The sequence below is a fragment of the Peromyscus leucopus genome, chromosome 5 (genome assembly GCF_004664715.2).
Source record: "Peromyscus leucopus breed LL Stock chromosome 5, UCI_PerLeu_2.1, whole genome shotgun sequence".
Taxonomy (NCBI): domain Eukaryota; kingdom Metazoa; phylum Chordata; class Mammalia; order Rodentia; family Cricetidae; genus Peromyscus; species Peromyscus leucopus.
In genome coordinates, this window is record NC_051067.1 from 127,739,307 (window position 1) to 127,754,981 (window position 15,675).

Sequence of the window (15,675 nt, forward strand, 5' to 3'; positions counted from 1 at the left end):
AAGTGCTATTATAGTATTTCCCAGACGAAGCAAAAGTGGAAGAAAGCTGCAGAACCCCAGGGTTCTTTATTGGGGTGCTTTGCCATGACCTTTCCGGAGACCTCCCTCCTGCCAGATGTTTTATCCCTTAGGCACTGATCCAGGCCAAGGCAGCTGCCTCATTCTTCTGTGGGCTTCATTCTTCCCTACCGCTGACTCTCCAAACACTGGCAGTGGCCCTGCATCACTTCAGCGCGGAATCTGCACCACGATTGATGTTTTTGTTTGTTTTTATCCAGCAGAGTCTTACTATGTAACCCGCACTAGCTTGGAAATTACTATGCAGCCCAAGCTGGCTTTGAACGCATAACAATCCTTCTGCCTCAGCCTCCCAAGTGCTAGAATTACAAGCACGAGCCACCACGCTGGCTGACACATCCTTTTTAAACCGACAATTTCCTTGTCTGTTCCCAGCCAGCGTGAATCCCACAGGAAGAGAGGGCCGCGTGGCGCGCCTTTAGCTCCACGCGCTCTTCCCTTCCCCGGCCCGCCCTTAGCTCCACGCCCAGCACGCCTTTCCCTTCTCCGGGTAGCTGGCACTACCTGGCGCGGCGGAGGAGAGGAACAGCCGGGCGGATGGCGGGAGGAGCCCGGCCGCCAGGCGCGCGGGCGGCGGCGTTGCAGGAATCTCCCATTCATAAAGCGAACACCTGCTCGCCGCCTCCTGCCTCTCCCCACCCGCGAGCAGCCTGGGGAGGTTGTGTTTGGCAACCTTCACGGTGTCCCCGCCGAGTCCTCGCCGCTCCGGGCCTCTCGTCGTCCACGACCCGCCTCGGTAGAACCGAGGAAACAAAAAGGCTGGTGGCGCGATACGTAAATCAAACCTCGCCCTTTGGCGCGAGGCTGTCCGACATTTTGTGCCTGGAAAGCTTTTGCGGGGAAATAGATTTAGGAAGCGACTGTCGCACTGTTCTGCGGGGCCTTTTTCCAAGCGACTGGCCTTTTAGCGGCCGCTGTTTACGCTTTCATGGTGGCCGGGAGTGGGCAGGGCGGGAGCGGGCCAGGAGTGCTTTGGCAGGCGGGGCGGGGCGCCGTGCTAATTCACCACGCAGTCTCCATCCGAACCCCGAGCTGCTGCTCTCCACAATGATCCTCCCTGCGAAGCCCTCGGACCGGCCCCCGACTGCCAGCCGCGCGAGGCGAGCCCTCATTCGCTGAGCCGACGCCTGGCTCCCCGCCCCCCGCCCCGTTACTCTCGCTCTGGAAATTACAACTCCTGGGCGCTCGGCGCGGCGGGCGCGGGAGGCGGCGGGGCCGGGAGGGGATTCCCGAGCCAGCGGGCGCTCGCTCCCCGCCCGCCGCTGCAGCGTGGTGCGGCCAAGGTCAGGGGCGCCGCAGGAATCGGAGCTGGCGAGACGAGTCGGGGACGCGGGTCAGTACCGGCCTGCGAAGAGGCAGCTCCGGGAGCGGCGGCCGGGGAGCGGGACGGCGACGACCTCCGGGCCCGAGGACGCCGAGGCGGCCGCGGGAGCGCAGCAGCCTGGCTGGCCGTGCGCACCGGGAGTCGGCGCTGACTCCTTCTCCTCCCGCTCGCGGGCGCTGTCCGCCGTCTGGTGGTGCTGAACCAGTCCTGGCCCAGCCGCTCGCGCTTCTGCCAAGAGCTGGGTAGGGGCGGGGCGCTCGGAGAAGACTCCGGGCAACGACGATGCGGAGCCCAGCTCAGTAGCCTCGCTGGCTGACAGCAGCGGGACACTGATCCTGCACGGAGGGGAGGCACGAGGTATCCGGACGGCGCCGCTGCTGCTGATTCATCACCCGGACAACCTCAGAGGCCACCTCGAGGGCTACCCGCCACCTTCAGACGGCCGCCTCTGGTGCGGGAGCCTCGCCTGCAGGAGGTGAGGACCCCTCCCTTCTCTGGCGACCAAGCTTCTTAGGGCGGTGGCCTGAGGACAGAGAGGGGCGTGCCCCCCGCGGGTGAAGACAGCATGCCCGTGTAATGCCCCCGCCTCCCGTCTCAGCAGCGCTGACCTCGCCCGCCCGGCTGCGCTTGTCTTCGGAGCCTGACCATTCTTCGCTGGTCCGGAGCGGCTCGGGCCGCGGGCGCGGCGATGGAGGAGGAGCTGAAATGCCCTGTGTGCGGTTCCCTGTTCCGGGAGCCCATCATCTTGCCCTGCTCGCACAATGTCTGCCTGCCATGCGCCCGCACCATCGCGGTTCAGACCCCGGACGGCGAGCAGCACCTGCCCCCACCGCTCCTGCTTTCGCGGGGTGCCGCCGCCGCCGCCGCGCCCCCTCCGGATCAGGACGCTGCGGCCGGCGCGACCTGCGGAGGCGCTGGAGCTAGCACAGCTGGAGGCCTGGGCGGCGGGGCGGCCGGAGGCGGAGACCACGCGGACAAGCTGAGCTTGTACAGCGAGACTGACAGCGGTTACGGCTCCTACACCCCCAGCCTCAAGTCCCCCAACGGAGTCCGCGTGCTGCCCATGGTGCCTGCGCCCCCGGGCTCTTCTGCCGCCGCGGCCCGGGGCGCTGCCTGCTCCTCACTCTGCTCGTCCTCCAGCTCCATCACCTGCCCGCAGTGCCACCGCAGCGCCTCCCTGGATCACCGCGGCCTGCGAGGCTTCCAGCGCAACCGGCTGCTGGAGGGCATAGTGCAGCGGTACCAGCAGAGCCGTGGGGTTGCTGCGGGGGCGTCTGCAGCCCCAGCGGTGGCCATCTGCCAGCTGTGCGACCGCACCCCACCGGAGCCGGCAGCCACTCTTTGCGAGCAATGCGACGTGCTCTATTGCGCCACCTGCCAGCTCAAATGCCACCCGTCCCGGGGCCCTTTCGCTAAGCATCGGCTAGTTCAGCCCCCGCCGCCGCCCGCGCCCCCAGAGGCTACCCCTGCTTCAGCCGGCACATCCACCGCCCCCAGCGCAGGAGGATGCAGGAGCCCAGGGGGTGCCGGAGCCAGCGCGCCACGAAAGTTCCCCACATGCCCCGAGCACGAAATGGAGAACTACAGCATGTACTGCGTGAGCTGTCGGAGCCCGGTGTGCTACCTGTGCCTGGAGGAAGGCAGACACGGCAAACACGAGGTGAAGCCGCTCGGGGCAACGTGGAAGCAGCACAAGGTGAGCACTAGCTGTGCGTGGATGTCAACCAGGGTAGAAGTCAAAAGAGTCTCCTAGCCTCTTGGGAAACTGAGGGTCAAATAGGAATCCATCCATCCATCCACCCATATATTTATCCTTCCATCCATCTATGCATGCACCCATCTGCCCATGCATAAGTCTCTTCATTCATGCATGCTTCCATTCAGCCCTCCATCCACCTATGCATTCATCTATCTATCTATATTCATCTATCTATCTATCTATCTATCTATCTATCTATCTATCTATCTATCCATGCATTCGTCCATTCATCCATGCATGCTTCCATCCATCCCTCCATACACTTATGCATGCATTCACATATGCATGCATGCATCTGTCTATCCATCAGCATGTTCACAGATCCATCCATCCATGTGTTCATGAATGCATGCATGCATGCATCCACCCACCCGTCCATTCATCCATCCATCCATCTACCCTTCCAAGGATTCTAGCAGTCACCATCTGGCCAATACTCAGTGGATTAGGTACCCGCACTGGGTGTTGGATTGGTGGGTTGTGAAAATGACTTGTTAAGTTTCCTTTCTGAGACTTCCCTATTCTTCAAAAAGGGTTGCCAAAGCACAAAAGCAGGGCTCTCACTCTTAAAGTATAAGGCACATTGTCAGGACTCCCTTCTTCCAAGGGAGAAATAAGTTTTAAAGTGCAAGTGTTACCAGCTGCCTGTAGGAACCCATCTGCAGTCTTCCTTGAATCTGCTGCCAAGGCAGGGAGGCAGCACTTGGCTCAAACACCCTGGAGCACCCAGTGCTCAGCTTGTCCTGGTTCCACACAGCCTCCATCAGCTTCACTGAGCAGATTCACTTCTTCCTTTTCAGCTTCCAGAGAAGAAACGTCTCTTCCTTTGATAGTTTCCAGCTTGCTCTATGCCCAAAACTCCTTTCAGCCTATAGAAAAGAGGCCATATATCTTGGGCTATGCAAGAGATTTTGGGTGTGTCCTTCAAGAAGGGAGTGTGGTTTCCCCCAGAGTCCTTCTCTTGCCCAAGGCTCTGACACTGAAGCCGTGGAGGAATGGCAGACCAAGTTCTTACTAAGAGACCAAACACATCTGCCTACAGCCTTCCCTCCACCCCCTGGCATTTGCTCTGGGAGTGCCACTGCTAGCCACTTAATGCCTGGCAGGATGCTCTCTTCTCTGACACAGGGCAAGAGAAAAAGCCATGACAATCTGCCTGGGCAAGATCAGGCAAGATCAGGTCACTTCCTCACCTGACATTCTACCCGACAGTCTGTGTGAGGGGCCTCAATGCCTCCTTACACTTGCAGATTAGAGTCACTTGTTCCTGGGCCGTTAAAGAGGCTGCATTTCATGCACCCAACCTTCAGAAATCCACCCTGGAAGATGTAAGGGGTGCCCAGACTGTCTAACAAATATTGTGTGTATTTGGATTGAGTAGAGCTGTAGGAAAATAAGATAGCTTGCTAAGGCACCTTATCATATGAACTGCAAACAGCCCAGAGCAGCCAGATGGAGATGTGGCTTATCTATGTGGAACACATAGTTACTTTTATTCTTTCAATTGCTACAATAAATGTATGTTGTTATGCTAATTTAATATTTAGAGGAGTTTAGTTTTTTGTTTATTTTATTTTATTTATTTTTATTTATTTATTTATTTTTTTAAAGACGGGTTTCTCTGTGTAACAGGCCCCAGCTGTCCTGGAACTCACTTTGTAGATCAGGCTGGCCTTGAACTCACAGAGGTCTGCCTGTCTCTGTCTCCCAAGCGCTGGAACTAAAGGTGTGCGCCACCACTGCCCCTTGCTGAGGAGTTTTGTTTAGTTCAGACTGTCATTGAACTCACAAAAACCCTCTTTTCATCCTCCTGAGTGCTGGGATTACAGCTGTAAACCACAACAAACAGCTACATTTTTTCACTTGAAAAAATGTAGAAAAAAGTAAGCAGAGGACCCTTTGAAAATCTGCCTTGGAGCAGGAAATATGTTTAATAGATGTGCGGTCAGATCCTTAGTCCTAAAGCAGGGATTCTCAGCAGGGCCAATGTGCATTTCCATCCAGATCTCCTCCTGCCACTGAAAGGTCTGGAGATTTGGCTCCCACCACATCTAGTGATCCTGAGTGCAAATAAGAAGTCTCTCTCTCAGTGATCCAGCCCCTGCTATATACTCCTCGAACGAAGCCCTGCTGTAGGGTGCCACAGGCTTGGTTCCACATTTCAGCCTTCAAGCTACTAGCTACGTGGGCTTAAGCTACTTTAACTTTGAAACCACTGGAAATAACATCTAGTTTGGATTCTTGTGGAATGGGGTAAGTATAATTCTCTGTACATAGCCTCCTCCATTGTGGTGCTCAGCCATTAAGTGTCATTTTCTATTTAGGGTACTTAATGCTTAACCCATGAATTTGCAGAATGCAGCACCCTGTTCTTTCAGCCTCATTGACTTGGAAAAAGCAGCAACTGGTGTTTTTTTTTTCTGAATTTATTTCAGTTTTCTTTAATTTGTATGCTTTTTAAATTTACATTTGTTTTATTTTTTAATTTTGGGGGGGCGCTTTTCAAGACAGGGTTTCTCTGTGTGTAGCTCTGGCTGGCCTCGAACTCACAGACACGCCTGCCTCTGCCTCCTGAGTGCTGGGATTAAAGGCGTGCGCTACCACTGCCTGGCTACATTTGTTATTCTCTCTCTCTCTCTCTCTCTCTCTCTCTCTCTCTCTCTCTCTCTCTCTCTCTCTGTGTGTGTGTGTGTGTGTGTGTGTGTGTGTGTGCACTTGTGCATGCTATGGTTTGATTCTATTAGCATGAAGACAACTTTTAGGAGTTGGTTCTCTCCTTCCACCATATGGGTTCCTTGGAAGGAGCTTAGTTAGGTCATCAAGCTTGGCAGCAAGTGCCTTTACTCACCACGCCATTTCCCATCTTGTCAGACTTGATATGCTTCTTTTCAAATTTTGTTTATTCATCTTATTGTATTTATGTGTTTGTGGGTGCACATGTATATGGGTGCACACTTGTGTAGCTCTTGTAGAGGGCAAGGATTGATGTCCACTGTCTTCCTCCATCAATCTCCACCTTGCATTCTAAGACAAAATCTGTCACTGAAGCTGGAGTTCACTGATGGGCCAAAATGTCTGGTCAGTGAGTTCCTGGGATCCTCCTATCTCTGCCTCCCTAGCACATGATCACAGGCATGTGTTGCCACACTCAGCCTATATAGGTTCTGGGGATCTGAAGAGATGGTCTCTTCATCTCTTTTGGTTATTGTTTATACTTTAATGACTGATAATCCTTGCCCAGAATGATTGTCCCCCACACTACATTCTGTTGCATATTGTTTCATCTCTTAGGTGAGTAGACATCATTTTATAAATTAAGAAATCTGGCATGGAGAGATGGTTCAGAAGTTAAGATCACCTGCAGCTCTTGCAAAGGACCCAAAGACAACTCAGTGATTGAGGATATATTGTTCTTGCAGAGGATCAAAGTTTGGTTCCCAGCACCCACAGCAGTCAGCTCACAATCCCCCATAATTTCAGCTGCAAGGAATCCAGTGCCCTCTTCTGGCCTTCTCAGTCACTAGCACTCACATGCACATATCCACATGCACCCATACACAAAATTTTTTAAAAAGAAGTTTAGGTGTGAAATCTCCCATTCAGATTTCATGAGCTTTTATGTTTTCATAGACTAGAGGGCCAAGACTATTTTAGGGTCCTGTTAACCCAAACATTTATAGTGTTAAAGATTGCACCCGGGCAGTGGTGGCACATGTCTTTAATACCGGCACTCGGGAGGCAGAGGCAGGTGGATCTCTGTGAGTTTGAGGCCAGCCTGGTCTACAGAGTTCCAAGACAGACTCCAAAGCTACACAGAGAAACCCTGTCTCAGAAAGAAAAAAAAAGATTGCAAACCAGGGAGCTGGGGTGAGAATTTGAATTCATAAGAGAGAGGAAGTGTCTTGTATAGAAAAGTGAACTTGATAACAAGCTAAGGTTTCAGGGTCCAAGGTTGTACAGGGAAAATCAATGGCCATCCCTGGCTTGGTGACAATAGCAGCTTAATAAATGTTGCTCTCCTCAAGCTCAATCATTCTGCTTAGTAATGAGGACACACAGGAAACACATGGGTCTCTGCCCTGCACCATGGGTAGTGCCACCCGTGGGAATACGACTGTACAGATCTTGAATTTGAAGCTTGTGCCTAGTGCTCCAGCCTCCGGGACCTAGGGCATCCTCCCAATTACAGAAGAGACACAATGAAAAAGGAAGAAAGCAGGCTCTCCTCTCCTTCCTCGGCTTCACGGGAAACTACAGAGTGTGGAGGATTTCACTGGGGAAGAAGATAGCTCTGTGAAAGATGGCTCAGTGGGCCAAGCGCTTGCCTTGTGACTGTGAAGACCTGGGTTTGATCCCCAGCATCCAACATAAAAAGCCAGGCGTGGTGCTCTGCACCTGTAATCTCAGTACTGGGGGAGAGGGGAGGTAGGGATAGGAAAATCCTTGAACCTCCCTGACCAGCCAGCCTAGCTTTCTTGGAGAGCTCCAGACCAGTGAAAGAACTTGTTTTAAAACAGGGTGGAGGGCTCCTGAGAATAATACCTGAGGTTGTTCTCTGGCCTCCACCTGCATGTACACACATAGATGCATATATACCCCCTACCTCCTGCATGCACACGTGTATGCATATATATATATATATATATATATATATATATATATATATATATACATACATGTATGTATGCATACTCTTCCACCACCTGCATGCATACACATAGATGCATTATTCCTTCTCCACCACATGCATGCACATACATATATATGCATATATACCTTCTCCACCACCTGCATGCACACACATATGCATATATATTTCCTTCCACCACCTGCAGGCACACACATATGCATATATACCTCTCCACATGTACCTGTAAACACACACACACACACACACACACACACACACACACACACACACACACATCCAAGCCGGGCGGTGGTGCTTTAATCCCAGCACTCAGGAGGCAGGGGCAGGTGGATCTCTGTGAGTTTGAGGCCAGCCTGATTTACAAATCGAGATCCAGGAAGGTGCAAAGCTACACAGAGAAACATTGTCTTGAAAAACAAAACAAAACAAAACAAACAAACAAAAAAAAAAAAACAAAAAAGACAGAAATCCAAAACCAAACAAAGGTCTAGAGACATGGCCCAGTGAAAGCATGAAGACTTGAGTTCAGATCCCCAGCACCTGGGTTAAAAAATAAATAAAAAGGTGTATAGCAGCATGTATCTGTAACCTCTGCACTAGAGAAGTAGAGATGGGAGGGTCCTAGGGCTGGCTGGCCAGTTAGCCTAGTCAAACCAGTTAATACCAGACTCTATCTCAAAAAATAATGGGGAAGACAGTCAAAGAAAACACCCGATGTTGACCTCTGACCTCCACACACATCTTTATACAATCCATATATACATGTGTACACACCCATATGAAAGCACACCCACTTCCATGTGCAAAGCAAAGCGAAATGAACATCTTACTTGGGACTGGGGTGGTGGGGGGGGGTGAAGAGAGAACACAGCTGAGCACAGTGTCTAGCTTTGGCGTTGGGCATGAGAGCACCGGATGAGTTGTGCGAAGGCCACTTCGGAAAGATGAAGCAGAGCCTCCACTTCAGACTCCCACTGTGGTGGTGTAAGGTTCCCAGTGAACCCTAGAGTCTTAGGCTCTTTCCTGTTGTTCTTGTTACAATGTGGCAGAATCCACATCACAGCCTAGGTGGGCTGCCAGCAGCATGTCCCTCAGTTTCCGAGGCTGGAGATGCCTTCCACACAACTGTGCTAATTTTTCTATAGCATGACTGCAGCTTGTCATCTGATCAGTGGTTCTCAAGTAAGGAGACATTAGGTGACACTGAAATCTGCTGATTATCACCTTTTAAAACAGTGTGGGAACCTGTAGGTCTTGTCTAAACCCATTTTTATATGGTGCTCCTGGGAGTGGATTAACCCTCTCAAAGGACTTCTGATGTGAGCCATTCTAGGGAGGGTTGCCTTTTGGGCCACTGGTAGCAGGGTTCAGCCTGCACCACCACCCCACTTCAACAAGAAGTGAAAGGTTGATCTGGGCTTCAGTGCTTCCTAGCCATGTCTGAAATCCCTGCTTCAGGGAGGACATTGCCCTTCAGAATGAAGGTGCTCAGCTCTGCCTGAAAACTTTAGATGTGACAGGTGTGGTGGTGCAAGTCTCTGATCCCAGCTTTGCAGAATTCAAGCCAGCCTGGGCTACATAGAGAGACCCTATCAAGAAAGAGAGAGAGGGAAGAGAGGAGAGGAAAGGAGGGAGGAAAGGAAGACAGACTGGATCTATACCTCAGTTGGTAGAGTGCTTGCTTACCACACACAAAGCCCCGGATACGTGGTAAGCAAGAATCCTGAATGCCACATAACTGGACAGAGTGATACAAGCCTATAATCCCAGCATGTGGGAGGTGGAGGCAGGTAGATCAGAAGTTCAAGGTCATCCTGGTATGTGAGACCTGCTCAACAAGGGAGAAAAGGATAGGTGTTGATTCTGGAGCTGAGGTAGTAAGGCAGTAGAATGCTGTCAAGGTCTGGTCAAGAGTTCTTAGATAGGCATAGGACATAATAGCATTAGAGAACACATCACTGATGCCCAGTGAGTCGGCCCCCACAGAGCAAGGGACAGTGTGATCTAAAAAAAACTAGGAAAGTCTGGGTTCTATCCTCTCTGGCCTTGAGACTCTTCCAACGGAATGGTGGTCCTCAGCAGCTGGTCTGATCAATTTTGTAGGAGTATTTTTTGGCTTTCGGTTTGTTTGTTTGTTTGTTTTATTGTTTTCCGAGACAGAGTTTCTCTGTGTTTCAGCCCTGGTGGTCCTGGAACTTGCTTTGTAGATAAGGCTGGCCTTAAACTCATAGAGATCCACCTGCCTCTGTCTCCCAAATGCTGGGATCAAAGGCGTGCACCACCACTGCCCAGCTTCTTGTTGGGCCATTTTAACAAATTTATTTTATGCCTCGCCCTCCCAGTTTACTAAACCCCTTCACCTCAGGTCTCCTCATTTGAAAGTGAAGAGGCGGCAGTCTGTAAGCTTGGGCATAGTTGATGAGAAAATAAAACCAAAGAGACGCAGCTCCATTGGTAGAGTGCTTGCCTAGCACCAACAAAGACCTGCGTTCAAGCCTTAGCACCCCTAAAGCAGATGGCCCGTAGCTGTCATTCCAGCACTCAGACTGGAGGCAGGAGGATCAGGAGTTCAAGGTCATCCTTAGCTACAAACTGAGTTTGTGGTCAGCCTGAGACACATGAGACCCTCTCTTTCCACAGTGTGTGAGGTAAAAAAGACTTTGGGGATTCCAAGTGGGGAAGGCGAGTTGACTTTCTCTACTGTTGGGATTTGCTGACCTTCCAATTGTGGCCTTTGTGACTCCCCCAGCATTTGACAGTCTTCTCACTGTGGATGGGGCATCTTCCCTGTCTTTCGAGGACCACTGAGGTACAAGTGAAAGGAAACCCAAGCACCAGTATCAAACCAGTTTCTTTTCAATCCCAGGAAAGTCGAGAAAGTCCCGCCCCTGTGCCCTCCCATAACCTGGCAGCAATATCCCACCCTCTCCAGGCCAGGACCCCTGAACTCCCCATTGTTACCCAGCACTCAGAGCCACCTGAACACAGGGTCCAAACTCCCAGAAGCCCAGCTGCCCGGAGTCCATTTCTAAGGGACGTACCTACTTCTCATATGACCTTCAGTGACAACCACAGACCCAGCACTTTAGAGCCCCATATTCAGCCCTATTAGGGTTTTTAAAACATAGATCCTGAGTGAGCCAGGCTTCCACGGAGCCCTGCATGTCCAAAATGTTCCCAGGAAAGGGAACTGTGCAGAATTGCCGGCTGCACTACCAATAGCCGGGTCAAAAGTACTCTTCTGGGGCTGGAGAAATGGCTTAGAGGTTAAGAGCACTGACTGCTCTTCCAGAGGTCCTGAGTTCAATTCCCAGCAACCACATGGTGGCTCACAACCATCTGTAATAAGGTCTGGTGCCCTCTTCTGGTCATACATGCTGTGTACATAATAAATAAGTAAATCTTTAAAAAAAAAAACAAGTGCTCTTCTGAAAAGGCTATATGCTGACTAGTTTTAGTTTCACAGGCTACCTGGCATCTACCACACCCACTCACTCCTTCCAAAAGCAGCCATCAGTGATCACTGGTCAAGGTCAACAAGAGTAGCTGTTCCAACAAAGCCCAATCCCCCATCCCAAAATGCCTAGGGTGGTCCCCAAAGGTTTCTGCCACCATGCTGCACACTCCAGGTTAGCTGGCCTGGGAGTTTCATAGAGCCCATCTCCATGGCTCCTTTCTCCGGTAGGAGTGGTAGGATTACACCCAGCACGTGGCCTTGTGCTTATAATTTTAACCTAAGGGAATAATCAAGATGTAAGCAAAGATGTAAGTAAGAGAATGTTCAGCTGGGCATAGTGGCATACGTCTGTAATCTCAGCATTCAAGAGGCGGAGGCAGGAGGATTGACACAAGTTTGAAAAATCAGCCTGGGCTTGTGATTTATTTGTTGTCTTGCAGGGGTGGCCATCTCTCCTCTTGTATGTAAAAAATACTCTTTTACAGCTGAGTGGTGGTGGCATTTCCATCCAGTGGTTCACAAACATCTGTAACTCCAGATCCAGGACATCTGACCCCTTCTACTGGTCTCCCTGGGCACACTCACTTGCACATACACACATTCAGATGCAATACACATTAACAGCAACAACAACATCAATAATAATAATAATAATCGCTTTGAAAAAATTAGGTCTAGGCTGTGCTAGGCAAATACTTGGCCTTAACCCAATCTCCAGTCTTTGATTCTAGTTTATTAGGTGATGTCTACAAAACTAGGAGATTAATGAAATGTGATTAACCACAAAGGTTTCCTAGAGGGAGAGTGAAGCCCTGTTGGCACTGAACAGACCACCGCCATCTGGATGACTGTTTACGCACGGAGCGGTGTGTCTACACGGCTATCAGCTGCTGCTGGCACTTCCTGTTTTAAGCAGAGATGACTGTAGCTCTTCACCATCACATCCGTTGTTGAGTTATGCCTCAGGAGGGTCTATGCTGCAATCTGCCCACTAGAGAGTCATGATCACAAGTGTCCTAAGCACCAAGGCTTCAGGAGGAGATGTTATCTTCTCTCAAAGGGCAAAAAAAATCTCAGTACAGGGACTGGGAGGTGGCTCAGTCAGTAACAAGCTCACTTTGCAAGGGTAAGAACCGGAATTTAATCTAGTATGGTGGCACGCGTTTGTAATCCTAGCAGCTGTGAGTTGGGAGGCTGAGGTAGGCAGGTCCCCCTTAGCTCATTAGCCAGCTTAGCCTCGACTAAGTTCCAGGCCAATAGGAGACTTTGTCTCAAACAAAAATGTTGAAGGAAGGTGCCTGAGGAATGACACCTGTTTGTCCTTTGACACTTTTAATCCAAGCAGTGGTGAGGCAGAGGCAGGTGGATCTCTGAATTCAAAGCCAGCCTGGTCTACAGAGTGAATTCCAGGACAGCCAAGGCTACACAGAGAAAATCTGTCTCAAAAAGCCAATAAGAAGAACAGGAGCAGGAGGAGGAAGAGGAAGAGGAGGAAGAAAGGAAGGAAGGAAGGAAGGAAGGAAGGAAGGAAGGAAGGAAGGAAGGAAGGAAGGAAGGAAGGAAGGAAGGAAGGAAGAAGGAAGGAAGAACAGCAGCAGCACATACTACTGAGCATGCATGGAGCCATTTCTTGAAGCGTGATCCTAATTAGTCTTATCAATAGAAACCCGGAGTCAGATATTGAGGGTGAAAGCTGAAAGATCAGAGAAGCAGAGCAGCAGCCACTAGAGACCTCTTAACCTCTATGGATTCTCAAACAAAGTAGGTGCCGAGATCCGGTCTCCACCCACCATATATTCCTGTCTCCACCTCCCTAGGGCTGGGATTAAAGGTGTGCACCACCACCACCTGGCTCTGTTTCTCTTTTAGGCTCATTTAATCTCCTGTAGCCTAAGGTGGCCTCGAACTCCTGATCTTCCTACTTCCTCCTCGTAAGTGATAGGATTAAGGTGTGTGCCACCGCGCCCTGGCCTCTATGGTTAGCTAGTGGCTAGCTCTGCCCACTGATCTCCAGGCACAAACACAAACAAAAAATACAACAAATTCTCAGTGTAAAACACTGAGGAGTGAGGGGACTGGGAAGTCAGGCTTCAGTGGAGTAGAGGGATGTGGATGGGAAAGGATGGAATCTAAGCTGTGAGACAGATGCTATTTATTTATTTATTTATTTATTTATTTATTTATTTATTTATTTATTTATTAGTTGTGTGATTTGACCACAGAGACGAACTGAGACAAATTCTCATTAGTCATTATTGTCACGGAAGCAATTCTATTATAGTTTCCAAGACCTAATCCTAGAGAGGATATTTTGGTTTTGAGATACCAGTGCTTGAGCTAGCCTGATCATGGAGAGGTCATCTTGGTTTTAGGATACTAAAACTATAACCTACATGATCCTAAAAAAGCTGTTTTAGTTTGGGTGAAGATATCCTTGTCTAGCTCTGCTTGGCATAGGTCTAGCTTCTTGGTTAAGGCTGAGATTCCGGTGCAGGGTTTGTGCCCATTCTTCCCCAACCAGGCTTGTTCTTGTTGCCGGTGGGGTATGGCCTGAGCTGCTATCTGGTCAGCAAGTGTGACTGGTGCTCATTTTTACTTTGCTTTCCCACCAGTTGGCCATTCTCAAGGCCTCCAGTGGGTACTTATTCTAATACTAGAACCTGCTCTAATAATAGAACTCCATCTTGATTAGACTCTTGTTATTCACACCTGTCAATGATGCCATGCAGCTGACAGAGCCTGACACGATCTCTTCATTTCTGAGCTATCTGTATCCACCACACACAGAAATAACAGCGGAATTGAAGGATTCTGTGAGCAAGGATCATGCCTTATTGTGTCTTTGTACTCCTAGTACCCAGCAGAGCAGCCGGCACTCAGGAGGCCAAAAGAACCTTTATTAAGTAATGAATAAGCTGTAACCCTGGAATTGTATGCTAATGTCAACACCATATTTCAGAGCAGACACTATTAACTGCTCATTGACTCATAGAGCAGAGAGACTCACAAAGGAAGGGTCATTCTAGGGGCTGTGTGTGAAAAGACAAGTAGACCAATCATGCATCTTTCCAGGTGCACATTTCAGTGCACTCTGAGCGCGCTGCTGTCTCACCCCTCCTGCCTGCCTGCCTGTCTGCCCCCTTCTCTCCTTCCCCTCCCCCTCTTCCTCCCTTGATCCCTCTCCTTCTTTATCTCCCTCTCCACCTCCCCCATCCTTTTCTGTCTTCCACTCCCTTCCTCCATCCCTCCCTTCCTCCATCCCTCCTCCCCACCCCCGACCCCAGTCCCTCCGTTCCTGCCTGCCTGCCTCTGATTTCTCTTTTATCTGTGTCAGAAGCAATCAGCTGACCTCACGAGATGACAGGAGCCAGCTGGGAAATGCACTGGAATGCCTCATGGACAGAGGAGGTGTGGGCAGGCAGAGGAAGCTGGTTACAGGGATGATGAGTGTAGAATTCAGCCTTTCGCCATTTGTATTAAACAAGACAATGCACGTTTCTTGTGTGCACTTTTCTCTTGTATATGTACATGCTTGTGATGGTGTGTGCAATTGTGCATTTTAGTACACTTGTATTGAGGTGATTGTAGGGGCCAGAGGTCCACATCTGGTAAGTTCCTCAGTGGCTTTCCATTTCCACTTTGTTGTTTGAGACCACTGAGCTTGCAGCTCGTTGACTGGGCCAGGCCGGCTGGCCAGTGAGCTCCAGGGGTTTGCCTTTTACCCACCCCCCAGCACTGGGGGTACAGATACTCAGCTTTTACCTAGGTGCTGGGGACCCAAACTCAGGTCCCCAGGCCTGCACAGCAAGGACTTTACCCACTGAGCCATCTCGCCAGCCCAGAGACAATGCACTTTAAGGACTTAACACAATGTATGCCATGCATCACATAAGGAAAGGCACCGTCACTGTCATTATCATGATTGTTACTACAGGTATAGGGGCTGAGAGTGGCAGAGATGGCTTCCTTGTCTGGGTGGTGCAGGGGGACACAAGCTAGCCTCCGCACCCTCTTGTGGTGGGGCTTAGACTGGACATCTGTCCTAACTGTGCCCTCCTGTTCTGAGAATTAGAAACATGGTTGGCTTGCCCTAATTGTCCTGTTTCCACCCCCGCTGGCTCCCAGCCATGCCACATCCAGTGACTGCCTAAAGTGAGCTGTTCCAACCTCAGGGTCTGCCACCGAACAATGTAATGGAAACAGGATTGAACCCCAAAGAGCTGGTTCATTTGGAACTGTCTTCAGGTTAGTCTCCTAGCCTCTGTCTGTCTCGGGAAAGGCTGGATGTGGATTAATCTGAAAGAGGTGGCAGGGTGCCGTCATACTTGCAGAGCACTTGGTTTTCTGGGGTTCTGACTCATCCTGAAAGTACCGGACCTTGGCCTCTTCTCTGGAAGGTCGATGTC

The 15,675-nt window shown here is 50.5% G+C and overlaps 1 protein-coding gene across 1 annotated transcript in view; it reads left to right on the top strand.

Moving 5' to 3' along the window:
* Window positions 1-1,247: 1,247 nt before the first annotated feature.
* The window catches only part of Trim67 (tripartite motif containing 67), a 30,257-nt gene continuing 15,829 nt past the window's right edge, over window positions 1,248-15,675 (top strand). The window contains exon 1 of the mRNA XM_028889807.2: window positions 1,248-3,098. Coding sequence (XP_028745640.1) covers window positions 2,091-3,098 — 1,008 coding nt within the window. The 5' untranslated portion in view covers window positions 1,248-2,090. The remainder of the gene's footprint in view (window positions 3,099-15,675) is intronic.